At 40.4% G+C, this 27,752-nt stretch overlaps 1 protein-coding gene across 10 annotated transcripts in view; it reads right to left on the reverse strand.

Annotated features, from left to right (window-relative positions):
- LOC135110391 (mediator of DNA damage checkpoint protein 1-like) overlaps positions 1-27,478 on the reverse strand; it is a 33,842-nt gene extending 6,364 nt beyond the window's left edge. The window contains exons 1-18 of one of the 10 annotated variants that reach the window (XR_010273233.1): positions 23,127-23,282; positions 17,925-18,476; positions 16,808-16,943; positions 16,144-16,286; positions 15,327-15,473; positions 14,257-14,457; positions 12,433-12,640; positions 11,670-11,836; positions 10,932-11,064; positions 10,349-10,668; positions 9,696-10,019; positions 9,125-9,397; positions 8,413-8,557; positions 6,792-7,483; positions 5,012-6,455; positions 4,170-4,312; positions 1,958-2,010; positions 806-880 (exon numbers count right to left, since the gene is read on the reverse strand). Coding sequence is in view for 8 of the 10 variants with exons in the window: in XM_064022655.1 (XP_063878725.1) it covers positions 1,159-1,363; positions 1,958-2,010; positions 4,170-4,312; positions 5,012-6,455; positions 6,792-7,483; positions 8,413-8,557; positions 9,125-9,397; positions 9,696-10,019; positions 10,349-10,668; positions 10,932-11,064; positions 11,670-11,836; positions 12,433-12,640; positions 14,257-14,457; positions 15,327-15,473; positions 16,144-16,286; positions 16,808-16,943; positions 17,925-18,080 (4,890 nt within the window). In the remaining 2 variants the exon portion in view is untranslated. Of the gene's footprint in view, positions 1-805; positions 881-1,030; positions 1,364-1,957; positions 2,011-3,524; positions 3,605-4,169; positions 4,313-5,011; positions 6,456-6,791; positions 7,484-8,412; positions 8,558-9,124; positions 9,398-9,695; positions 10,020-10,348; positions 10,669-10,931; positions 11,065-11,669; positions 11,837-12,432; positions 12,641-14,256; positions 14,458-15,326; positions 15,474-16,143; positions 16,287-16,807; positions 16,944-17,924; positions 18,477-21,309; positions 21,392-23,110; positions 23,300-27,267 lie in introns of those variants that run through there. The other 9 variants (XR_010273232.1, XM_064022655.1, XM_064022656.1 and 6 more) reach the window with 9 other exon arrangements.
- Between the last annotated feature and the right edge of the window lie 274 nt (positions 27,479-27,752).

Consider the following 27,752-nt stretch of genomic DNA (forward strand, 5'->3'; position numbering starts at 1 on the left):
CAAAACATAATGTATAAAATAATCATAAAACAATGAAATATTTGAAATAACTCTAAATGACAAAAAAAAAAAATGAATATTGTATTGTACCAATAGAACCCACCAAAGTTACACATGTTAAAACAGACAAATAAAGCACCAGCACAATTAAATGAGGATAAAATCAATATAAAAATCAGCATAATATAAACTCATCACGTTCACATATCCTGTGGGTGGTAAACAGGGAAAAAAAATATACAAGAACACATAAAGATGAAAAGATATGAACCCTCCCACAATTAAATATTTTTCTAAATCATCCACAACCTTTTCAGCATTTCTGTATTGGTCTTAAATAATTATATAACCTATACAAAACTCTGGAACTCCCTGCCTGCTTCTGTATTTCCACCTTCCTATGACTTGAATTCCTTCAAGGAGGTTTCAAGACACTTATTCATCAATTTTTGACCACTGCTTTGACCCTTTTATGGGACTGGCATTTCAGTGGGCATATTTTTTTATTGGATTTTTGTTGCCCTTGGCCAGTGTCCTTCCTACATAAAAAATAAATAAATAAATAAATAAATAAAAAAAAAAGAATTCACCTATTCTTTCTTTTCTCTTTTATCTGTGTCTATGTATGAATGTTAGCAAAGGAGAACTAGAGCAGTAAAAGTATTCAAACCACACACCTCACAGCACTATATCTTTTCCTTTTGTCTGCATGTGTGTCTATGTACATATTTTTTTATATACACAGCTTTGAATGTTAGCAAAGGACAACTATATCAGTAAAAGAGTCTGACTGTACTCTCCTCACCTTGTCGTCTGGGTCAGAATGGGACTGTCCAATCGTGAATCCCAGGTCAGGGTTCTTCTCGATCACTACCGGGAACTGTGGGAGACAGACGGAGGTTACCCAGAGGTGAGAGATGAGACAACAAGAAAATAAATAAAATTAACTGTTGTGTGTGTGAATGAGGTGGAAAGATACAGAATATGTAAGATGAGATGAGGAGAGAGAGAGAGAGAGAGAGAGAGAGAGAGAGAGAGAGAGAGAGAGAGAGAGAGAGAGAGAGAGAGAGAGAGAGAGAGAGAGAGAGAGAGAGAGAGAGAGAGAGAGAGAGAGAGAATAATCGAATGACAGAGCAGGATAATACAAGAAAGTAAAGATTAAAAATTCAATACAAAGACATCACCATGAAAATAAAAGCAAAGATGATACAGATAATCAGAAATAGATTCCATACAGACCAAACAGGCAAACCAATGAGCAACTGAGTCATGACCACACCCAAAAAAAATATATATAAGCATTGGAAAAATCATCAGAAAGCAACTGTTACATACATACATACATACCAATTTCATCTGACACCTGAAGAAAAATGAAAGAAACAAGGAGTAAACATAAGGAAAGAATGAGGGGTTTAAAAATCATAAAATCACAAGCATTTTAAGAAGAAATCAATCCACCAATCCATCAATCTACCACTTCCACTTGCTCTCGTTCCTTCCTCCTCATCCTCCCCACCACATAGATAACAAAGATGAATAAGTGGGAAAGTTGATAAAGAAACATTCAGTGAAGCAGAGTATTAAATTATATTCCCTTGCATTTCAACTACAGTTTTTCATCAGTGAGAATGTTCACCAAAGAAACCTTGAAGTAGAAACATAAGAGATTTCATCACACCCTCCTGCATTAACAAGTTTCTATAGTACTTTCCTACTTATTTATCTGATCTTAATTAACTTTAGGCATATTATACTCTCACTAACACCACTCCACCCACTCATCCACTCCACCATCCATGCAAAACGTGCCCATAACACTTCAACCCCTCACCACCACAACACCATAATCAACCCCACCACCACCACCACCACCTCCTCCTCCTCCTGCACCACTGAGAGGCTAAGGACACCAAGAGCACAGTAGCAGTAGCAGTATTAAGTCTTCCATATTTACCATTTAAGATGATACCTGGACACTCTGCGTTCAGGAATCCAAACTTTCCTGGTCTGGATGGAGGCATGAGGGAAGTGAAAGGATGGCGAGTGAGAAAAGTAATAATCATGATGGGAAAATAGTTATGAGAGTATTTTTGGAGAGGTTAAATTTGGTAATCACTGATGTGAGATGTTAAGGACTAGTACAGAAGGCTTATAATAGCATAAAAAAGACCCCTAGTGAAGTGACCTGCTTACAAGACAAGCCCTTAGAGTAGTGAGGCCGAATTAGTTACATTTGAGAGTGGCATCAATAGCAGCAGCAGCAGCAGCAGCAATGATGACGTGTTAATTGCACAGTGTGAGGATTCTTGTGGCAAATGCTGCAGGTAATAAGTAGTTACATTCTTATCCTATGTAGGGAGGTTACTTAAGGAGTCTTGCATTTCATGGTGCTCTTCAGCCAAAAGTCTAAAGTTAAAACACTCTTTTTTGTAACAATCTGAGCATGCATTCTAATACAGGATGCCTTACTTATCACAAAATCTGATCTAAACTTTGAATATTTGTTCATCTATATGCCAATTAGCCCCTTTTTGGCAACTAAGTTTGAATCTCATTAATCCAAATATTGCTCAAACTTAATTGGTTCATCTGTGATTCAAAAACAGTATTTAGTTGAATTTGATAGCTAAGAACAGCAAGCTAACTAAGATAGCTAAATTAATGGCAACTTTTTTTCTTTTTCTTACTTAACTTTTTGGAAAGGTGCAATAAAGCAATTTCTTTTCATTATTTTTTTCAGCTATCAGCCAGCTTCCTTCATTCATTAAAAAAAAAAAAATCTACTCATCCCCATATGACCTAAAATTCCAAAAATCACTTCTCACATACATCCCAAACTCAGCCACTACTTTGTTTTCCCCAGTTCTACAACCCAAGGAACACTGGAATACAAACTCAAGACACTTCCCAATAAACATGCCTTTCAAACCAGATAGACATTGACCCGAATACAAACACCAATTACAGACACATGACATTCACACAGAACTCACAGCAGCAATATACCAGACAATGACAACTACTACAGTGGATATTCTAGGCTGCTATTTCAAGTGTCCCAGATAAATGGATTTTGTAAGTATCCCACCAACTTAGTACATGTTTCATCCTGCTTCAAGAAAAGTATCCCTCTGCTCAAAGTTTCTTATTCTACTTCCAAAACATAATACCCCATCTGCTTTCATTTTACACAACTAGAGTACCACTGTGCTTCAATCCTCTACTCTTTTTCAAAATAAAGTACCCAAACTACCCTCTGTCTATATTTTTAGTCTAAAAATAAAGTACCCAAGATAAAGCATTCCTTAGTCTTACCTTACCTACCATCCTCCTCCTTCAAGATAAAACACTCCCTCTGTGATTGCATTTTCTTCTGCTCCCTTTCAAGATTTCCACTGAACTAGCACTACTAATACAACCAACTAAGTGCCCCCTCTGTGATTACGTTTTTTCTACTCCCTTTCAAGACTCCCACTGAACTGATACTACCAACACAACAAACTAAGCACTGGTCCACTTGCCTAGGAGGGCCTACACTGCTGCTGTGTGAGAATGTCTGTGAGGATTTCCTTATATTGCTACCAGAACTCCTCACCCCCTTCTGCAGCACAGACAAAGGGGTTACAATCTGCTGTTCACTAAAGCATGAAAAAAATAATTATACTCTGCAGTTAACTAAGGCATTGTAAGGAGAAATATGCTGCAGTTTCAAAAGCATATATACATACATAAAAAAAAAAAAAAAATCTGCTAGTTTTCTAAGGCATGAGCAATGCCAAACTAAACATAATGAGAAAGTAATGCCAAGCAAACTAAAAGTGCATTCTGAAAGAGATCAAATATGGTCAAATTAAATGCAACAGAGCAGATCAGAAAATGACTAAGTAGACATAAGAAAATAAACAAATGAATAAATAAATAACCAAAATAATATAAAAAAACTAGCAAGTATCAAATATTAATATAAAAAAAACAACAGCCTGCAGTACACATATCCACATCAATGCCAACTTGAAATAAAACAGCTGTGCAGTATAAACTAAAAGTAATAATAATCATAACAATAACCAGAATAAATACACAAATCAAAGAAGCTTTACACTCAGCCTCTATCGTGTCAGCCAGCAAAGCCCAGCCGTGTTAATGGGTTAGTCCAGCGTACGTACATTCTGACATACCACTCGGGCATTCTTGTGCTGGCCAAACATCCAGGCCGAGTGGTTGCCCTTGGCAGCATCTGGGGACTGGCCGAAGGAGGGTGACACACGGTGCTTGTTGGTGCCTGGGGCGGGGATCTTGGATGATGCACCTGCCAAGGGATGAGGAGTGGTGAGGAGGAAACTCTGTATGATTTGTGCTGGTATTGTGCATGGGTTTTCCAGCAGGTGGTGAAGAGAAAACTGTGTGATTTGTGGTGGTATTATGCATGGATTTTCCAGTAGGAGTGGTGAAGAGAAAACTGTCTTATTTGTGGTAGTATTGTGCATGGATTTTTCTGCATATGGTGAAGAGAAAACTGATTTATGGTGATATTGTGCATGGGTTTTTCCTGTAGATGTGGTGAAGAGAAAACCATGTCTGATTTATGGTGGTATTGTGCACAGATTTCTCTGGTTTAAGGTGGTAGTGTGCACTGTTTTAAGATTTATAGAGGCAATATGCCTAAATCTATGACTGGAACATTCCCTAAAATTTCTAAAATCTGTAGAAATTATTCTTTAACTGATACTTATAAAGTGTGGCATTGAAAGTAATACTGTAGTCTTTTAAAATAAGTATATTCTAAAGATGAAACTTCTGGCTACAGCCCTCACTGATCAACCTTAAAAACAACTCAAAAATAAATTCTTACAACTTATCTTGCCACACAACACTGCACATGTGGGACTGCAAACCTGATATATAGAGAAATAGACAATAAATTATAATATACTCCTCTGTTCTAATCCACAACCTTTGGCTAAACCCAATCCCCAGGGAATGAGCCAATCCTGCTCCTGATCCTTACCAGCAGCATAGGGGATGCGTGAAGCCGACCCAGTGGAGGTGACTGAGCTGCGTGAGCCGGGTGTCCCCAAGGGAGAGGGGATGGGGATGCCTGGGGTGTTGATGGCTGCATTGATGGTGGGCGGGCGGATGCCGGATGAGTATCCCCTGGGGGTGTGTGGTTGTTGTTGCTGCTGCTGCTGCTGCTGTTGTTGCTGACTAGGTGAGTGGATGGACGGTGGACGGATGCCGCTTGAGTAGACCGGTGACTGGATCTTTGAGTGGTGTGCCTGCCCTCCCTCTCCTCCACTGGTGGGAGTCTTGGGGTGCCCATGGGAGCTGTTGCTGGTATTGAGTTTCACTCCCAATCCTCCAGGGCTGGGGAGGTTAGAGCCCAGACCACTGTTGCTCCTCCCCTGTGAGGCCAGGGTGGGGATACCCGATGCCCCGCCAACTGCCTGTCCCGAAGTGAGAGGTCTGGCCTGGCTGCCATACCGGCCTGCCTCACCAGGGCTGGGCCGCCCTATCTTGCTGTGGTGTGGCTCGGGGGTATGGCCAGACGGACTCATCATTGGGATCCTTGACTCATTGTGTTGTTCATTTACTGAGTGGTGCTCCACCTTGTGTGAGTCATGGGGTGACTGAACCTCCTTGGCCAGGCCACTAGGGCTGCGGCCAATGTTTCCCAGGGTGGGTATTCTGGACTCCCCAGGTGCTGGCCTGTCATGGGGACTGGTGGGGGAAGTCATGGAGGGGATCTTGGTGTCTGGGGTCAGTTTTGGCTCCTGGATAGCCGGGCTCCGTGCTATGCTGCCAGGGGTCTGCAGGCGGGAGGTGGTGGGCAGCTGTGACTCAGGGCTGCCTGAGTTGTGGCGCACACCGTCCTGTGGGGTGGTGGGGATCCTGGAGTCTGTGTGGGGCATAGGGGCCTGACTAGGGGAGAGGGGGTCTCTGTGGGGGGCCTTCATCCCCAGTGCTGGGATCCTTGATGGGAGCTTTGAGGCAGGCTTCTGGGACATCACAGAGGTCTCTGGGTGGTTAATATTATTTACCAGATCATTAGTGATGTGACCTCCCTTTGAGTGTGACCCCGTGCCATCACTGTGGGGCTCATGCGCAGATGGGGACTCCTGCAAGGTGTCATGCGATGGCCGGGAGCCTGAGGGAGAGAGGAGGCTGGGGCGGTGAGGGGTGGGGTGAAGCACCTCACCCCGTGGCTGGTCCTGGGTGAAGTTTGTGGGGCCAACAGAACGACTGGTGGCGGTGTAGGTGCTGCTGGTGGTCTGGTAGGTGTGGGAGGCACTGGCGTTGGCCGGCACTGTTACTTCAGGCTGGTTCTTGCCTCCTAGTCCTGGCTGTGAGTAGGAGGATGAGTTGGTCTTGATGGGTGTGCTGGGGCTGGCCATGTCACTAGGCAGGGTCTTGGGGGGTGGACTGTCCCCATGCTCTAGCAAGCTGCTGGTCACCTGAGAATCAGAAAAAGGAAATTATGAAAGGGTAGATGTGATAGTGTCCACAATCTACACAATTTGTAATAGAAAGGTAAAGAAACAGTTCCTGGTAGCTCAAGTAATAACCTTAATGCTAAATAATTTGAGTACCAATTACCTCCCAGGGCAATAATGTGGAAAGCTTTTCAGAGCAATGAAAAGGTGCCACATAAAATGTTAAATACTTCAGAAAAAGAATACAACATAATGCCTTGTATGGGATAACAGACTTGAAGTGCAACATTAATCTGGATAATGAACTGAAACACATTAGGAGCCACAGGACTAAGATATCCACACAGCATCTATCACCTGGTCAATGATGGAGACAAGGCCATTACTCTCCTGGCGCTGGTTGGCCCGGTGGTCCCATCCCCCATTTGTGGTCCGCCCCAGATCCTGACTACGGAAGATGCTGTGGTCCACTGGCCTGGGGGGAGCCACTGTGTTCAGACCCATATGGGAGACTGCACGAGCTGGTGGAGGCGGGATTCCAAGTGTGTTGATGGGGGCCGCTAGTGAACCTGGTCTTTGGTCATGAGGCAGACGGTTGAGGAGTGCTGAGTCTGCCAGTGCCCCCAGTGCCAAGGAGCCTGGGCGCTGGGCAGGGCCACCCATGCAGGGCTCCAGCTGTGCCCCAGTGGCAATAGAAGCAGGCCTGGATGCCGTCTTGGTGAGGCCAGAGTACTGTGAATCAAGTGGCCGCATGGGGAAAGATTTCTGGGATGTGACAGCAGTGGAGGGAGAGTATGGTGATGCAGGTGAGGTATGTGAAGGGATGGTTGTGGATGGGGGAGGGACAGAGAGCGAGGAAGGCCGGTGGGGTGAGGTGGTGGATAAGGAAGGCATGAAGGATCTGGACGTGGATTGTGGAGAGGCCAGGTTAAGGGAGCCAGGTGGAGATGATGGGGTGGATGGCATGGAGAAGTTTGAGTCGGTGAGATTGTGAGGGGAGGATGGTGTGGTAAGGCTGCTCCTGTCACTGCACACTGGGTCGTCACCTGCTGGGGACACACAGGTAAAGGTTAGAGCACAATGTTTATGCTTCCATCAATCAAAACATGTGTACAAAATAATAATGAAAAAATTAAATGCATAGATGAGGAGCAAGAATAGAATGGTGTATTGCATGTTCTACCCACCAAAATAATCCTTATAAACATAAATCCATCATTATTATGCATTGAGGAAAATATATATTGATAACATCATAAGAACACTTTGAGAGACATTATAAGTCAGTCCTTCATTAATATACATAACAACCACACAATTATATTTCTAAAAAAAAAAAAGTTACTAAAATACATAACAAAATACTCCAGCAGGCCACATATAAATCAAAACATCAATAAACATACCCATACCAAAAAAATAAGATTGGTATTACATCATCTTAAATAAAACATCATAATAAAAGACTTGCACATTACAACACCAAAACAAAATGCTGATCAATATGAAAGTGTCAAGAGATAAATAATAAAAAAAAAGAACTAAAATAAATAAATAAATCAATAAATAAATAAAATAAATCAATAAATAATGCTACTATACATGACTATTTTTATCTGAAGACACAATGACTTAGCTAAGTGTTCATTTTCCACTTGTTTCATGTGTTCCCTTATATGTCTCAGAAGTTGTGTGTTCATGAATCTATATGCCTTTTTTTTTTTTTTTGTGTGTGTGTGTGTGTGTGTGTGTGTGTGTGTGTGTGTCTTATATTTTTCATGTTTTAATTGTTTCAATATGTTTAGTATATGAGCAATTTGTTGGACCATGCTAGTTTTTGGAATTATGTTATCTCTTTTAATCTGTGGTCAATAAAATATCTATCTATCCATCTATCTCTAATTTGTGGTCATCTACATATCTACCTACCTATCTCAGCATTCCTTGCAAAAGGACAATGATATGGCAGGGGACTTACTCTGCTGGGTGGAGGCTTTGCCATTACCATAGCCGCTGTCACTGGAGCTGCTGGTGTCATTGTTCTCGTCCTCCACCACAGGTGCTGCTGCTGCTAGTGTGGTGGTGCCGGTGATGATGGTAGTGGCAGTGGTGGTGGTACTGGCCTGGAATGTAAGGGAAGTACATGGTGGTATAAGTTGTTGTTGTTAATGCTGTTGCTACTAATACTACTAATGCTATTACCTTTTGTGTAATAAATCATATGTATTCTAATAGATGTATTGCAAAATAAGGCTGATTGATTATATTACTACTACTACTACTACTATTAGGTACTTACATATTACAAATCCTCACGGCAATAAAAATATATCACTTATAAGATGCTTTATGCATACTTCATACTACACCCTGCAACACTATTCCCCACAAATCACAACTAAGCAAATATAACTGAGTAAATAGATGTACTATAAAATAAACTGAATGACTGATTAATTTACTACCACTACTACTACTACTACTACTACCAATAGCTACTCCATACTCCAAATCCTCAAGACACTAAAATGTACCTCTCTCCAAATATGAAGCTTAGAATCAAACACTTAATATGAACCTTGAAATGAGATACTTAAAATGCACCTTGAAATAAGAAACTTAGCATGAACATTACATTAACCCTCAGAGCACTTTCATTCCCCACAAATCACAAATAAATGAGTAAACACCTGTAGTGGCCGGCTGACAGGTGCCTCCACGCCTGGCTCACTGAAGTCCGCTGCGTGCCGAGACATCACCGCAGCAATGTGGTAAGGAGGGGGCTTCTTGATCCGCTTGTCCTGAGGGTCAGCTGCGAGGTCATCAGTGGCAGGTGCCAGGGCCTCCTGTGTGGGGGTGGAAGGAGGGGGCTGTGGTGGCACTCCTGGTGGGGCTTCATCTATGCTTGCTCGCCCTGCCTCACTGCTCGTCACCTTGTCCTGTGCTGGTATTGTCGTTACAACCTGAAGAAAGTGGAGATTGGAGTGTTGGTTTACTTGTTCTTCTATGTTATTGGTTTATTTTCTTGCTTTCTCATATTTGAGTCTCATCAATAATCAACTAATTAAGGAATGTACATTTATTTATCTATCCATCTATCTATTCAAACCACATAAACAAAACTTCAAATTCTACCATCTATCTTCAACTATACAAGCCATATAAACTAATAGAAACACAAACAATCTATCCATCTGTCTATCTTCCTACTCTCACTTATCTATACCCAATAACACAAGCAAAGGACATACAGCCCCTCACCTGAGCCACACCAAACACCTTCCGATCCCCAATGGCGTATGGCTGCTCCTGCTGTGACTTCCTGCTGGTGCCATTGACTAGCCTGGCACCCGCTCCCTCTCCCCCATCAGGCGCTGCAGACAGGGAGGTGTTCTGAGCTGCAAGGTGGGAGTTCCGTACGTTTCTCGCCTCACGCAGAAGTGGTCGCTCCTCGGCAGGCAATTCCATGACGGCTAGTGGAGGAGCAGGACCTTCTTCTTCCTCTTCTTCCTCCTCCTCCTCCTCCTTTCTTCTCTCCTTTGCCTGATTGAGGCCATGGTGAGATGGCTGTACGGATGCGCTGGGCTGTAATGGATATTTGCAGGAAATGTAAACACTTCAAAGTGGATAGAAAAAAAAGGGAGCATTGTAGAGTTAATGGCCAAAGTCAAACACAGGTTAAAGGGAGTAACTTAAGTAGTACGAGGGAATTAATGACAGAAGAAATCACTGGCAAGATGAGAAAGAAAAAATCAGAAGTGAAAAAACAAAATCAGAGGGAAATTCATACCAAAGCAAATCACATAAGTAAAAGAACAAAAAAATTCAAGAAGAAATAAGTGGAATAGCATCATCAAGCACAGGAATTACAACTCAAAGCCAAGTTTCTTATAATTCATGTACAAGACTCTCACCTTCCTTGCCAGGTCTGTTTCCGACACCTCATCCTTTGTGGGCTGGACAACGGAGGCTGAGGAAGCTGTGGGACTCTTGGATGACTCCTGGCTCTTCCCCACCACAAACTGCCGTCCTGCTGCCGAGTCCTTCTGCAGGCTGTGTAGGTTGCGGGCGTGCTTGGCCAGGGCCTTGAGCTCCTTGGGGTAGGGTGTAGGAGCGCGGGTGAGGCGGCCAGGCTTGTCCACATCCCCATCAAAAGCAAACTTGATGAGTGTCTTGGCCCTGCGCTGCTCGTCCCAACCCTGGCCGGGGAAGGTGTCAGGCTCCACAACAGTCTCTGTTGCAGGGGAAAGAGTGGCTGTGCTGAGGGAAAAGGTTCAAGACTACAGGTAAATCATGAGTGAAGAAAAGTCCCAACCCTGACCAGGAAAAGTGTCTGGCTCCAGCACTTCCTCTGTTGTGGGGAGTGGCTGCATTAAAAGAATAAGTTAAGAAAAATTAGCTAGTCAGGTTAAGAGATGAATCATGAGTTGAGAAATAGTTAGCCAGTTACAGTAAGAGGTAGAGAATATAGATGGTTGATGGAGTAGGACAGCTTACCTGGCTGGTGACACCTAGGCTGCTGGGGCAACATGAAGCAGGTGAGGACCCTCTGGCCTGTCTCTGGCAGAGTCTCGGACTGCAGCTGCACTTGAGGCTTGTTCTGATTCTCTGATAGCCACAATGCACGCAGCTGAGAGGCAAATGAAGAAAAGTTATAAAAGAGATCACAGCATCCTAACAGGTAAAAAAAAATATATAAGTGAGCACAGCATCCTGAGAAGTAGAAAACATAACATAATTGAAAAGCAAGCACAGCAATGTAAAACAGAGCATTATAAAAATAGATTTCAGCATCACAGAAAATTAAAATACCCAAAGTTAATGAGAAAAGTAAACATTTGAAAGACCAGAGAAAAATGTTATTAATGAGGACACAGCATCCAAACACTCAAATAACAATAATGAGAAAATACAACACAACTGAAAGGAAAAATAAAGCATGGAACTGAAAGGCATGAGAAAATGCTTGAAAAAAAAAAAATTAATGAAATAATAAAACCATCCAATCATCTCTAAAAAAAAAACGGGGGTGGGGGGGGGAATCAATCAGTGTAATATTCAACAATCCACAGAATCACATCATAAGCAGGCAAGCAAAAAGTTCATGGAAATATCACACAACAAAAATAGAAGAATATGATAACATGACAATAAAAAAAAAATAATGAAAACACCAATATCTTGAATATTAACCACACATCTGAATAAAAGAGATGGAAAGCCTGTCATATTCACCTTGAGTTTGGTGAGAGAGACAGGCAGGTGAGGGATGAGGTTGTCACAGAGATTGAGCACAGCCAAGTGGGGCAGGTGGCCCAGCTCAGCGGGCACACCTGTCAGGCGGTTGGAGGCAGCCGTCAGCACCGTCAGGTTGGAGCATGACCCAAGCTCAGGTGGCAACTCTGGAGGGAAACAAAGATAACTAAAGGGTAACTCAGGTATAACAAGGATAACTTAATGGTGATTCAGGGATAACAAGGATAACTAAAGGGTAATTCAGGAATAACAAAGATAACATAAAGACAGCAGCTCAGGAAGGAACATGGATAACTAAAGGATCTATGACAAATTAACTGATAACATTGGATACAAGAATTTATCAGCCATTATTTCATTTCACATCTTTATTTTCCCTTATTGGATTGGTCAGCTCCCATTTTCTGCAAAAACATGATAGGAATTAGTCAAAGTAATCTTGATAAGAGGGGAAAATACAGAGATTCAGTAAGGATGACATTAATGAATGAGAGATGAGAAGAGGAAGGGAAGAAGTAAAGGGAAACAGATCGCATGTTGTTCTTTCTCACTCAATACTTGTACACAAACACACACAAATCTACAAATGCTACACAAAATATAAATACTAACCAAAATTGACAAAGAGGATAATGACAAAATAAAGGAGAACGAGAGAGAGAGAGAGAGAGAGAGAGAGAGAGAGAGAGAGAGAGAGAGAGAGAGAGAGAGAGAGAGAGAGAGAATCATCAAACCCACCCACCAGTAAGCAAGTTATCATCCAGGTGGAGAGTGTGGAGGGCACGGAGGAGACCCATGGAGGCAGGCAGGGTCTCCAGGTCATTCTGCGTCACCACTAACTCCTGCAGCTCCGCCAAGCCCCCAATGGACTCTGGCAAGTGGGTGAGTGCATTGTCATCCAGCTTGAGGACCTGTAGCTGCTTGCATCCACCCAGCTTCTCCGGCAGCTCCTGGGAGAGTAAGGAAATGGGTGAGGCCAAGGTGAAGGGATGGTAATTAGGATCTGAGTGTTTTTGTTAGTGTACGAGGCATAAGGAATAGTGTTTGATGGGGAGATAATGGTGTTTGCTGCTAGGGAATGTTATTTAAAGGAAAGATAATGGTGTCTGATAGGAAGATAATGGTGTTTACTATTATTATTATTGGAATAGCTTATGTAGGGTTCCATGTTCTATCCTTTCTCATTATTTTGACTTATTTTTTGTTATTTTTATTTTCCTTTACACAGCCTACCCTTACTTTTCCTTCACAATATAATTTCTATTCTTAACTTTCCTTCTTAGAAATGGCCTTTCATATGAAGGATAAAAAGGAACATCCACCAAAACAAATTAACCACAACACACTATAATTTCTATTCTTACTTTCCTTCTTAACTTTTCCTTCTTATTTTAGCCATTCCTTTGCCATCTGGTACATCTTTCCTGAATATATAAGCAACCTCAGACATCATTCCTTGTTCTGCAGCCACCTCTAAACACTGTACCACCTAGAAATTGCAAAACCTATTCTTTTTATCCCATTTTTTTCTTGTAGACACTTATAAAGGTTCCATACATTGCTTACATACAGCAGTGAAGGGGCTAATATGAAGGAACATACAAAAGAACATATACCAAAACATATTATCCACAGTGCCAGTATTATCTGTATTCAAGGAAAGTGTGAGTGTGCCAAGACAAGGCTTAGGAGAGCTCAAGGAGATGTGAAGTGAAGAGAAACTACCTGGATAAGAACCCCAAGTAAAATAAGCAGTTCCTTGAGGCAATTGAGGACGACAGGAAGAGGAGGAGGAATTGAGGGGAATGGATGGAGAAAACATACAAGAGAGAGGGAGAGATTGAAGATGTGAAGGACAAGGAGAGTAGAGAAAACAGTAAGACCTTGAGATAAATAGAGAGGAGGTAAAAGAGGAGGAGGGGAGAAGAGAACAGAGAGGGAGGACTGCAGTTTAGATGAGGAAAAATAGATGTATAAAATGAGGAGAAATGCAAGGAAACAGAATGAAAAGGAAGAATGGGTGTTTAGAAAAAGAGAAAAAAGTATTGGGGATAAATAAGAGGATGAAGAATGGAGATCAAGACAAGAATACAGGAGACAAAAGAACACAGGGGAATAAAAGGAATAAAAGTTTAAAACTAGAATGAAGAGAGGTTGAGCTTATGCAAGAAAGAGAAGAGGAGAAAAATTATAATAAAGAACTGAGAGTGAAGAGAAAAACCAAACTTCAAAATAGAATGAAAAGACACAGAACTTACAAGATGATAAGCAAAACAAGACACAACTAAAAAATAATATAAAAAGACAGAAAAACAAAACAGAAACAAACCTTGGAACCACAAACATGGACACAGACTGATAAAACAAAAGAAAACTTTAAAAAAAAATTAACAAAAACAAACAAAATCCACAAGGCCACAAGAAAAAACAAGAAACAACAAAAAACAACTGACAAAAAGCAAGAAAACCTAATAAAACTTGAAATCACAAACATAGACACACAAAACACCAAGAAAAAAAAATAGGAGGAACAAACACGAGAGAAGCAACACAACACAGCACAAACCTTGAGGTGGTTGGAGGAGAGGTGGAGGTCAGTAAGGGATGTGCAACTCTCTATGTCACCTGCCACCCAGTCCACCTTATTCTTGGAGGCATCAACGTGGACCAGCTTCTTGAGGCGGCCCAGCAGTGGAGGGAGTGACTTCACCTTGTTGTTGTCGAACCAGAGCTCCGTCAGGTTGGCCAGGCTGCCGATCACCTCAGGCTGTTTGAGGGGAAGAAAAGTGGTGGTAAGAATAGATGGGAAGTAAAATGCGAGATGAAGAGGTATGGAAGGGGAAAATGGAGGGTAAAATAAAAGGAAAGGTGTAAAATTGTGAAATGAAGAAGGGAGAGAGGTAGGAATGAATGAAGAATGACAATAAGAAAGGAATGCTGAAAAAAAATGTAAAAAAAAAAAGAAGGGAGATGTAAAAGAAAATGGAGAAATGGATGGTAAAATTAAAGGAAGGTTGGAAAAACAAGAAAAGGAAGGGAGATGGAAGGGGAAATAGACGGTAAGAAGAAAGGGTGGAAAATGTGAAAAGAAGGGAGAGGTAGGAAGGAATGAAGGGTGGAAGGAAGTAAAAAGGCAGAGAAAGCAGACAGAGGAAAAATAAGAATGGAGCAGAGGTAGTGAGCATAAAACTATGTATAAAAATGGAGAAACAAAAAGATGAGAGTAGGACAGAAACACCGAGCTAAAATAAATAAAACTCTGTAGAAATTCTTTTTATACATTGTCTCCTGGTATTTGGTCCATTCTACATACTCCTCACCCTCACTGTTCTTCTCCTTTTGCTGTTTTCCTAGAGTCAAGGCACCATGCACAAGTCTCCTCCAATTGTTTCTATTCCTTATATCTTCCTCTGTGACTCTCATCCTTTGCAATTCTAATTTAATTCCATCCCTCCATCTCACTTTGTCATCCTCAAGATCTTCTCTCAATTAGTTTTGTGGCTCTTTTAATTGGTTTCTGATCTTCCCTTCTTACTGCATCAACAAACCATCTCTATTTTATCTTTTTTTCACTTCCATAATGCATATCAATATTCCTCCTCCTCCTCCTCCTCCTCCTCCTATAGCAAAACCCACCAGCTCAGAGAAATCGTTCTGCCCAATGTCAAGCCGCTGGAGGTTGGTGAGACGCACAATGGTCTTAGGTAGTGTGTTCAGCTGGTTCTCCCTCAGCTCCAGGATCCGCAGCCGTGACAGCCGACCAAAGCTTGCTGGCAAATACTCCTGTTGGGATAATAAATGGGTGAGGGATTTGGTCGTTTCTTTCTTTTACTTACAGGTTGAAGTGAGTATGATTAATAAGGCAATGCAGGGCAAGTAAGGAAGACATAAGTGGAGGTAGATGGGCTGTGTTAGGGATAACTATGGAGAAAAGCAACTGTCCAAGGATGAAGGTTGAGAGTGAGTAGAAGGAAGGTGTTACTGGTGAGGAATGGATGAAAAATACAGATAAATTAAGGAGATTATCTGAAGCAAAAACATATAGGAAGTTGAGAAAAAAAAAACAATAAAATAACATAAGGCAGCAGGAGAAAATGAGCAACAGGGAAAGATTAGAAAAAAAAAGTGATGTAAGAGGAAAGAAGACAGTTAGAAGTAAAGATGAATGAATAAATAAATAAATAAATAAATAAATAAATAAATAAATAAAGGTAAATAAATAAATAAAACAAATAAATAAATAAGTAAATAAATAAATAAATAAAACACAACAAAATTCACAAATACATGGTCAAAGGGAGAAAAGGGAACAGAAATATAAAAATACACAGAAACAAAACCCTCACAAACATAAGTCCATAAGAAAAAAAAGGGGACAGAAATACAAAAACACAAGGATCATTACATACAGAAGAGACAAACACACCAAACACATTTTGCCCAGCACACTTACAAGGAAGGTGTCATTGAGGTACAGCTCCTGCAGGTTGGGTAGCTGAGTGAAACCCTCTGGCAGGCGACACAGAGGGTTGATGCTCGCATCCACCACCAGTAGGTGACGGCACCCCTTGATGTTGTCTGGGATGTCCGAGATGGCTGAAGGAAGAGATGGAGGGATAGATGGACTGACTGATGGAATGAATGGCTGATTTAAGGAACCACAAAAATGAGTTACATATTGCTACAGAGAAATAGCAAGAGGAGAGAAAAAGGGAGAGGAAAAGGAGAAACAGGGAGAGGAGAGAAAGAAAAAGAGGAAGAGAATAAAAATTACGGAAAAATCTCACTTGTGTCTTGGACTTTTTTTATGTAATGGGACTCCAGACAAGGACAATAAAAATTAAGTAAAAAAAAATATGAATCCATTGAGGTGCCAGTCCCCACAGAGAACAGCCAAATAGATTATCCAAAGTTAGAGAATAAAGTGTCTTGAAACCTCCCTCTTGAAAAAAGGCTTCAAATAATTGAATGATATGAGCTTATTTACTCTTATTTTACCTGTTTCAATCTGATAATCATCCTATTCATTAAATATAAGACATGAAATTGTTAGAGCAAAGAAATATTCACTTTCCTCATTCATGCATCCATTCATCCATTGACTATGCCTCACTCACCATTCTTGCTGAGGTCAATGTTGGTGAGGTTGATGAGAGAGGCCACGGCAGGAGGCAGCGCTGTCAGCTCATTGTCACTCAGGCCCAGCACCCGCAGGCCGTGGCAGTAGAACAGCTGGCGCGGCAACTCCCTCAGCTGCACCACAAGAAGGATTAGTTCAGGTGAAGGAAGTTTTTCTTTTTATTTTTTATGTACAACTAAAGAAAAACTGAATAAATTAATGAAGGAAGTTTTCTCCTTTTTTTGTGTGTACAACTAAAGAAAAACTTAATAAATATAGACACAGAGACCATGGTGGTATAGTTTAGTGTTTATATATCTTACAAAAACACTAGGTAAATAAACACATGTTAAAATTAAAACTAATCTGAAAAGAAAAAAGACAGCAAAATTGAAATAAACAGGGAAATAGAACAATATAAAACTCAGGCTCGATATAACTTACAGAAACTCAAACAGGAAAACACAAACACATTAAACTAAAAAAAAAAAAAAAGAAAAGGAAAAGAAAATTAGCAAAATAAAAACAGGCATGGAAACAGCACAACAGGAAACAGACTTAAATCCTCTGTGCCCAAACAAAGTAAAATGCAAGAAGAAAACATCAGAATAATTCCTAAACAAAGGTGACCTACATTTTTTTTTTTACTCTCTTCTCTGGTTAACTCTTTCGGAAACAGCAAAATAAAAGTTTACTTTTTTTTCACTCTTTTTTCCATTGGCCAGTCTTGTTTACATCTGAAAAAAATTACAAACACAAACACACCTGAAAATAAACTAGGCAAATAAACACACGCACACATATACTGTACCCATACCTGAAAAAAAAAAAAAATATATATATATATATATATATATATATATATATATATATATATATATATATATATATATATATATATATATATATATATATATATATATATATATATATATATATATATATATACACTCAAAAATACCATCCCTGCCAAAAAATAAATAAAACATACAGACGCACACATACCAAAAAAATACACTAGACAAATACGCAAACACTGGAAAAAAGAAAAAATTAGACAGCCCCAAAACACAAACACTTGAAAACAAACCCACCACACACACATACAAACACACCTGGTTGGAATCAAGGTACAGCTCCTCCAGGGTGCGCTCGCAGGCAAACACGTCAGAGGGGACATCAGTGAGGGAGGCATGGCAGTAGTCGAGGGTGGTGATGTCATCGCTCTCCCTTCGGCCCCCACACCCGAAGCAGGCCAGGAGGGAGGGCATAGTGCTCCCTCTCCCCTACTGGCGGTGCTGGAACACAGGAGGCAGGCTGGGGTGTCTCTCTCTACCGTGGCATCTTCGAGTCGTCCCCTTTCTCTCCTTTGTCAGTGTTTTCTTTTGTTCTCACTTATGCATCTGGGTTTGTTTGGGTTTTCTTCTGTCAATTTGTCCTGCTTCCTCTTGAGTATTTACATTAGCTGTCTGTGTTTTTTCTTTTCTTTTGTTCTTGGTTTCACATCTGGATTTCTTTGTCTTTCTCTTCTGTACTGATCTCACTTGGTCTCTTTCTCACTTTTTATCGATCAAGGAAGTAATGACATCCTTCACGGTCTCTTTTTCACTCGCATTCTCTCTCTCTTCCCATCCTCTCTCACTCAATGGCAGAATGGTCCCTTACATCTGTGACAGGAAGAAAAAGATGCATTAAAGAGGAGTTTGTTCATTATCCTGACTGGCAAAAAACAGTCAACACAGCACAAAACTACATGACAAACACATTAGCCCTGCATTTTACAGAGGAGGAGGAGGAAGAACAGGAAGAGGAGTACAACCATATGGACGAAACCCATCCGAGGACCGGAAAAAAATCTCACCTACCTTCATCCAGATGAGGAGGAACATAGCATAACTTAACCTCACACAAAAGCCCTGCATATAGAAGAGGAGGAGTAAAAGGAGCACAACCACAAAAAATAAAACACATCCGAGGACAGAAAACTTGCACCAATTTCCATCACAAGAAGACGAGGAGGAGGAAAGCAACATAAGCTAACCTCACAATGCCACTGTCATAAGGAACTGAAAGACACACTCCACCACACACACATCAACGGGATGGAGGACAAGTGGGATATGCATTGTTTCCTCTTCTCAAAGCTCATTTTCTTTACACACACAATAGAGCTTTTAAATACATCCACACAAAGAGCAGTGTTTTACAAATCCCAGCAAGCCACAGGGACATCAGAAAATGGGGACAGACATAAGAATACAAGAGAAATTTTATTGTTGAAAAAAAAAGTTAAGCGCCAGTAACAGGAAGAGCCTCAGAATTCCTGCCACCAATGAGAACGTTTGCTGCAACACACACTTTGATCCTTTCTGCTCCTCCCCTTCCTACCCCTCTCTCTCTCTCTCTCTCTCAAGCGTAACTTTTCCTACTCTCTATACCACCATCGTTCTATCATCTCCCCCCCTTCTTCCTTGCTTGATTTCACATCTCTCCTTGCTCTTGCTATTTTATTCATTTTGTTTCTGGTCCTCATTTCTTGCATCTCTCTCTTTCTCTACATATTTCTCACTACCTTACTTCCTTATCCTTTTCTTTCCTTCTTTCTCCCTTCTTCCACTCTGTCCTGTCTCTCATTACCACACTTCCTCATCTCTTTCTTCCCTTCTTTATTCCTTCTTCCACTCTCTCTCTACACATTTCTAACTCCCCCACTTCCTTATCCCTTTCTTCCATTCTTTATTCCTTCTTTCACTCTCTCTCTTCTGCCTATCACCACATTCCCCCCATCTCTCCCTGCCCTGCCCTTCCCTCACCACCTCAATAGGGTTGCATGCTACACCATTGATATATTGATGCACTATTGAGGGAACAAATACCTGTGATGTTATGGGACAAGGATTGGTGGTGGTGGTGGTAGTGGTGGTGGTGGTGGTGGTGGTGTTGCCAGGTGTGTGTGTGTTTACATGTGTTGCTACATGTATGTCATTGGTAAAGTAGGTGAGTGAGTTTTTTTATTTGTTAGTTAGTTGTATGTGTGCTCTGTGGAATATTGTAATAGTAGATTTGGGGGAGAGGGAGAGATGAAAGACAGAAAGAAAGAAAGAGAGAAACAAACAAACAGAAAGAGGAAGAGGAAGAAATTATAAGACAGACTGAGGAGAACATATCACAGACTAACTCAGTAAAAAAAATAACACACACACACACACACACACACACACACACACATACACACACACACACACACACACACAATCAGTCAGAATTCATGTCTTACAATGTCAGTGAGAAGCTTTTTCCACAAGTCATCATATCATCTCCCTCCCTCCCTCCTTCCCTCCCTCTCACTCTCCCTCCCTGCCTCTCACTCTCACTCTCCCTCTCCCTGCCCACCCCCACCACTGCAAGTCATCCACCACTTCTCCCAGACTCACTCAGTTCATGCTCCCACTCTTACTACTGCCCCTCTCACCTACTGCACCTACTCACCTACTCTCTCTCTCTCTCTCTCTCTCTCTCTCATCATCATCATCAGTACTTCATCATTCTAAAATGGAGGTTACATGATGAATGACAAAGCACATTTCTTTATATAGTAATACTACAAATTCCTAAGTAAAAAAATGTACTCAAACATGAACAAACATTATAACATACGCTACAAATATTTTTCATCCCTAAATCTACATAAACATGAGGTAAAAAGAAGGCATCATTTAATATTCCACATCATGAAGGTAAAACATTACTTCATTTCACAGAGAAGAGGAAATATTAATTCATAATATATAGTAACTGTAGCAGGAGAAGTAACAGTAGAAATAGATGTAGGAATATTTAGAAGGAAAGGAGGAGGAGTAGGCAAGAAAGATACAAGAAGGAAGAGGCATAGGAATATTGAGGAGTGGGAATAGAAACAGGAGTAGGAATGTTTGAGTAAGGGTAGGGGAGGCAGGAGACAATAGGAATGTGAGCAAGAGTAGGTCTAGGAATTTTAGGAGTAAGGATACGGGAAGAAGTAGGATAAGTACAAGCAGGAATAGATGTAGGAATAATTAGGAATACGGACAGAAGGAGCAAACACTAGGAAGAGTATAAGAAGTAGGGCACCAGCAGTAGTTAAATAAGTGAATTTCCATGAATAAATCAGGTATATTTCCCGCCCCCCCCCCCAAAAAAAAAGCCAAATTTATCACTTCAAACATTTATCAATATTTCAATGGCAACTTTTTACATTCCTATGCATAAGAGTGAGTCAAGTCCTGCACCTCAATACAAACAACACAAATAAATCACAAACTCCAATGGAAAGCAGTAGAATGCAGTAGTGCAGGACTGCAAGTAATGCTTCCTCAAGGGGACACAGGAACTTGCTGTGTTTGATGGCTCACTTTTTATAATTTACAAAAAAGGATAAATTCACTTACTCAACCACAAACATTAAAAAAAACAAGTCATCACCAAAAATTCACCCATAAGACCGTAAGATATAAAACCCACCACCACCACCACCAGCAGACTCAACTCAACTCGGCGACAAGGCAAGCAACACAACACCACTTCATCCAGCCAGCCAACCAATCAACCAATCAAGCCAATCAGAAGTCATGCAACACAATCCTTCCATCTGAGAGTCACAAGGCAAGATAACCACCACAAAAAGAATAAAAAAAAAAAAAGATAAAACAGTAAAGGTACATTCACACAGGTAAGCAGCTCCACTCTCTCGCTTCTGACTCAAGGGTGGAGATAAGACACAAACACGCACACAATACACACTTAATCTCCTGGTATGTGGCTGCTGATAGTGTATCTTTCTGCTGCGTGGTGTGTCAGGTGAGCAGGTGTGTGTTTGTTGGTCTTGCTGGGGAGGGAGAGAAAGAGGTGGGAGAGAGAGAGGGAGAGGGAGAAAGTGTATCCTGTTTCATTAACATGCATCTTTGTTTTACATTTATTCCTGGTTGTACACAGAGCATTTATTTGCCTTTCTACTCGTATTAAGTGACCCATAGTAAAAGAAATAATTAAATGGGGTACAATTATCCACAGAAAGTTACCAAGCTAGATAGGTACACTTTCTAAGACACCTATCTAATAACTTTGTTCCTCAGAATAATTCTGGCGAGTCTAAAAATTAATCTAACGACTTTCTCAGCATCACCTGTTTATATATATATAATATATATATATATATATATATATATATATATATATATATATATATATATATATATATATATATATATATATATATATATTTTTTTTTTTTTTTTTTTTTTTTTTACTTTTATTGAAATAGCATCAAAATATCAGGTTTGGTGTGCTGTGGCCAGACCTGTGACCTGTGGTGCCTTATGTTTTATTCATTTATTTTATGTAAGAGGGGCACTGGTCATGGGCAACAAAAAAACAGCAAAAGAATAAAGAGGCCCACTAAGGTGCCAAAAAAAAAAAAAAAAAAAAAGCTTAATTGTAAAAGTTCTCCAACAGAGAATCAAACTCCAGACTCCTGCCCAATAGAAGAAATACTGACTACTATTACCTCAGTCACTATCAACATTGGTGGTACGCAATAAGAGGCAACAGGGTGTGTGTGGGATGAAAAAAAGCAATCATGGATTAGAAAGTTTGGTAGACACAACTACACTCTCAATATGTAACATCTCTCGACTATCAGAATCACTTAACAATCTTGTAAAGCCCAAACAGTTAATAATATTTTCAAATTACACCAAACCTAACCTCAAGTAATGTCTTAACCTCTTCAGCTGCCCTGCAATGTCTCAGTCAAATAATCAAAATTCAACACCACACTTATTTCTTAATTTACAAGTCCAATTAAACTATCACAACACTTAGAATGGTTACATGTGCTCAATAAAATAGGTTAGGATTTAAATTTGGAGGATGTTGGGGATTAGCAAATTAATATCGCAGATTACTTCAAAACATGTCAAAATCCAGCAAGAGATACGTGAAGTCTCGCAATTAACATGATGTCGTTTAATAAAAGTTAAATTAGAACAAACTTTACCAACGCAACTAATTACTAAAACTACTACACACATATACACGCACAGTAATACCAAACACCCATCACACCCCACATACCCATGCCCATGCCCATACCCACAAGCCCCAACACCCACCACAACCCATGAATCCAGACCACAAACACCCACACGCACACACCCACCTACCCACACCCGCATGTTGAAATACCCCGCATACCCCTACACAACTCAACCCAGACCGCCATTATTCCACATCAATACAGCCACACATGCCCTGATATACGTACACTAGTCCACACTTGCCTGCCACACCTGCCACACACCTGCTGCCACCCTCCAACAGGTGTCTCGAAGCGCCAACACCAAACGTCAACAAAAGGACGCCGAGGTAATGTATAGATGACTTGATCCGCCTTCTCTCTCTGATGACTTGATCCTCTCTCAGGGCGGATCAATGTCCTTTTCATCAACCTAGTCTTCTATTTACTCCCTTCCTTCTATTTTCCTTTACCTTCTATCATTTTCCGTAACTTATTTATTATTCTTTCTTTACGCGATATTCTTACTTTGCCTTTTTACTTCCATAAGTCAGGAAGTAGTGCGACATAAACAAAAGAGCATCGGATACTAAAGTTTACCAGTGTTGTACTGTTTATATAAAGGATGGGGTTGTTTTATATTAGCTTTCTGGGTTTGTTTAACATGTAAATACGAATTTTCTTATGCCTTATTACTGATTGGAGAAAATGGCATAAATTGGATTTTTTTTTTTAATAAGTTACTACCCCGACCATGTGTGTGTGTGTGTGTGTGTGTGTGTGTGTGTGTGTGTGTGTGTTCGAGTTTCTTTTAGTTTCTCTTCCTCCTTCTCTCCTGCATCCTTCTTGAATCTCTATTGACCTTCCGTGAGTAATAGTAAAAGTATGCCTGTTACTACCGACTCATATCACTACTACTACTACTACTGCCACTACTACTACTATTACTGACTCGTATTCCTTTCTTCCTGTTGATCACAATATAGTAGCTGGCTCAGTTTTTTTCCTTGTATACGCTAACAAGTGGAAGTAACATAGGTGCGTGAAAAATAAGATGTTTTCTAACTTTACTTTAGCCAGAGATAAACATAGGCTAAGTAAACTTTGCCTAGATATCCAGCAAGTTAAATTTCACTCTATTTTATTTTCTCTCTGGTGTATTGCTATACAATATACCTTTTTAAAAACGAAAATACCTAAACTTTATTTTGAAACTCCCATAAGCACTATTTTCAAAGGTAACACATGAATAATAAGGTTTTCATAGATGTTTTTCCTTTTATGATGCATGATTTTTGTTAAACTATCTCTGGAATCATGAAATTCTAATAATATTCACCAAAACATGTTAAAACGAAGTTAAGAAGACGTAATCAGTCACGTTTTCATAAATGCTTTTCTTCTCATATACTTGCTAAACTATCATTGGAATCACGAAAGCACCCTTGGAATGTTTTGTTCTCTCACCACGGCTATTTTCAAGTCACATAGATGATTAGCCGAGTTCTCAAGACTGTTTCACCCGTCAGTAATGTGGAAATCTTATTGATCCGCCCCTAGAACCATAAAAACACCATTGAAAACACGCTTGAAAACACGCGTCATTTCAACTAGAGCCTTTTGAAAGCAGTGGAAGTGCGGTGTGGAAGTGTTTCAAAATACGGGCCTGCATCGTATAGTAACTTCTATGCGTCTGTTAAACGTAGAAAGAAACCTACAGAGATAACAAATCGTGTGTGTGTGTGCCCCTCTCATAATGCAAAATCCTTGTTAACTATTACCAGCACCATGAAAGCACCATTGAAAAGTCTAACAAGTCAATTAGATCCTGTTGGAAATAGAGATAAGAGTACGAAACGTTTAATGCGATCATCTCCTTTTTCAGAGTGAGAGTAGACGCGGCGCCGTACCTGGTGACTCGGTGTTGCAAAATAAGGGCAGGCAGGGTGCGGCCGCTCAGCAGACTCGCTACCACGTGGACAGTATGCACGAACGGAGGCGGTCATTTCCAGCCAGCCACACAGCGCGAGGGGCACACTAATGACACGGCACCTACTACTACAATATATTGGTCACGTTTTGTATGTATTTATTTTTTTTCTCTCATCATTATTATTTGGTAAGAGGAGGGAAGTAAGTTTTTTTTTCTTTTTTTTTTTTACGATCTTGCTGGTTCTCCTTCACGCATATAAATTAATAAATAAGACCACATATACGCACGTTACCACAGCAAACATCTATACACCTCCTATACAAACATTAGCCGTAGAAAACGCGTTTAAATCTTCCTTCATACAATAGCTACATTTCTCATAGCGTATTAATGTTACATATAGTTAAACCAAACAGCCTTACCTAGTTAATTAAGACCCAATCGCCAGGTGCTGTTTGAAATTCACTCTTTTTCACGTGTGTTTACCTGTATGGCATCTCTAAGGTAGTGGAGTGGACACGCCTTTAGTGAAATCCCTGCTCCGGCTGTTTCAGTTTTTTTTTTTTTTTCTTACTGTTGTTGGAGCAAGTGCATGGTTTGAACAGGACCGAAGGAAAAGAAGTGTCCTTAGAGAAGCAACCGCATACCTACAGGCTCTAGCACACACACACACACACACACAACGAGCTAGTTTCTCATGCATGCCACCCCCGCTTCTCTCTCTCTCTCTCTCTCTCTCTCTCTCTCTCTCTCTCTCTCTCTCTCTAACAAGTACACATGAGTACACATCCTCTCCCATACAGACCACGTGAAGCATGGGAATGACACACACACACACACACACATACACACACACACACACACACACACACGTAAGCATCTTTTGAATATGAACCGGAACTAGGAAAACACGCAATCCCCCTCAACCTCCCCACCCCCTTTTCCTCCCCTTTCATTAGACCCTGAACACACACACACACACTAACCCTTGCTACACAGGCGGGGGAGTGCCGGCGTGTCCTACAGAATCCTAATAATGAGTCATGTCCTCCTACGCAGCCATATATAGATGTTTAGCTAAGAGTTTTTTGATGTTCCCTTTTTTTTATATCCTTGTAAAATAGTTAGTCATATTTACACGTGAGAAAGAGAGAGAGAAGAAATAAAAAAAACGAGTAGTGATTATATAAATGTTAAGCGCAATTTATATTTGAGTTAGGTTACGTTTTCACTAGTCACCCTCTCTGTCAAACTTCATGAACGGCTGTGATGTAAACTTTGAGTTAAAATTTCGAAAAACATCACTGATACCAAAGCAATGATGGGTATTTCAAACATTTTAGCGTCTGCAGCTTTTTCATATGCATGGTAAAATCGTCTAGGGTTAATAATATGGAGTAATATGTGTCATATTGTCTTTAGTTGCTGAATTGTTATAAAAAAGTAGCGTTACTTATACACAGGTGGCAGCAGATATGCTTAATTTACTCTCTGACTGTTGTTTGGTGCATCATTCCTTAATTACTAATCATTCAACAACCACCTCCAATCTTTAAACTGGGTAGAAATTGCTATCCTTTTTAATCCCATACTTTCTTGTAGATGCTTATACAGATTCCATGCATTACTTCTGGTGCTGTTAATTGTCTCGTATCGCCGTGAAAGGGTTAAATGTTTCAAAGTACCAGATTACAACTTTTTAACACGCTGCAGTGGAAGCTGTTAGTTTTCAAAACGTTTCCATGATTCAAGTGATATTTCAAGTCAGTTTGCACTTTACCATCAGTACATAAAAAAAAAAAAAAAAAAAAACATCCTTGAGAACACGGGCTTAATTTGTGGCTTTTAAAAGAACAAAGCGTCTTAAGAATTACGTGTACGCTTGTTAACGGTAACGATGGAGTGAATGTTCTCGAAATCCCACACCTGTCGAGTTACTGAGGCTTTAATTAGCGGGTCCAGTACTCCTCTCGTAACGGTGTTAACCCTCGCCTCCCCTGACGCAACGAAGGTAACCAGCCTAACTATGGTCTGTTGGTGGCAGGTCCTCACTAATTTGTCTCACTAAGGTCTGTAATATTGTAGATAAAATATATATTTTCTTACACACACACACACACATACACACACACACACTCGGCCGACCTTGAAGTTTCGTACGGAATAGAAACACGTATGTTTTTGGTGATATTAATAGACATATGTGTACAGTAGTAGTAGTAGTAGTAGTAGTAGTAGTGTTATATTCATGATAAGCTGATAGTGATGGTAATACGAGTAATTAATTATACTAAGAATAAGAACTAAATCAATATTAAGAAGTTAAGAAAATAATAATAATAATAATAATAATAATAATAATAATAATAATAATAATAATAATAATAATAATAATAATAACAATAATGATAATAGTGAATAAAATATAAATGATAGAAGAATAACACTCAAACACAACAAGTCTCATTCTTACCTCCATATCCTGACCGAAACCGCTGAATCCTTTACAATAATCCTGAGCAAGGCGGAGAGAGAGAGAGAGCGAGAGAAACCAAGAGAGAGCGCGCGGAGACACCTTTCCCGTTTACAAGCACAAGAGGCACTGACTGGCGGACAATACGTGACTGTAGACTGGTTGTTATAAAATAGACCGTTGCTACAGGGGAGGAAAGTTACCCTCTGTAAGGCCATTGAAGAACCGTGTGTGTGTGTGTGTGTGTGTGTGTGTGTGACCTTCAGAGGGGAAACTCGCACAGATGACAGACTCCTTAAAAGATGTTGTTGTTTTTTTCGTGTTATTGTTTTTGTTTTTCTACTCCTCCATCTGTCCAGCCTGGGATACAGCATCGCTAACTCCCCAATCCCACAAAGTACCTTCCCGCACCCCCGTTACCCCTCCATCTGTCCAGCTTGGGGTGCAGCATCGCTCGCTCCCCAACCCTGCAAATGGAGGTGGAG

The sequence above is a fragment of the Scylla paramamosain genome, chromosome 20 (genome assembly GCF_035594125.1).
Source record: "Scylla paramamosain isolate STU-SP2022 chromosome 20, ASM3559412v1, whole genome shotgun sequence".
In the NCBI taxonomy this organism is placed as follows: Eukaryota; Metazoa; Arthropoda; class Malacostraca; order Decapoda; family Portunidae; genus Scylla; species Scylla paramamosain.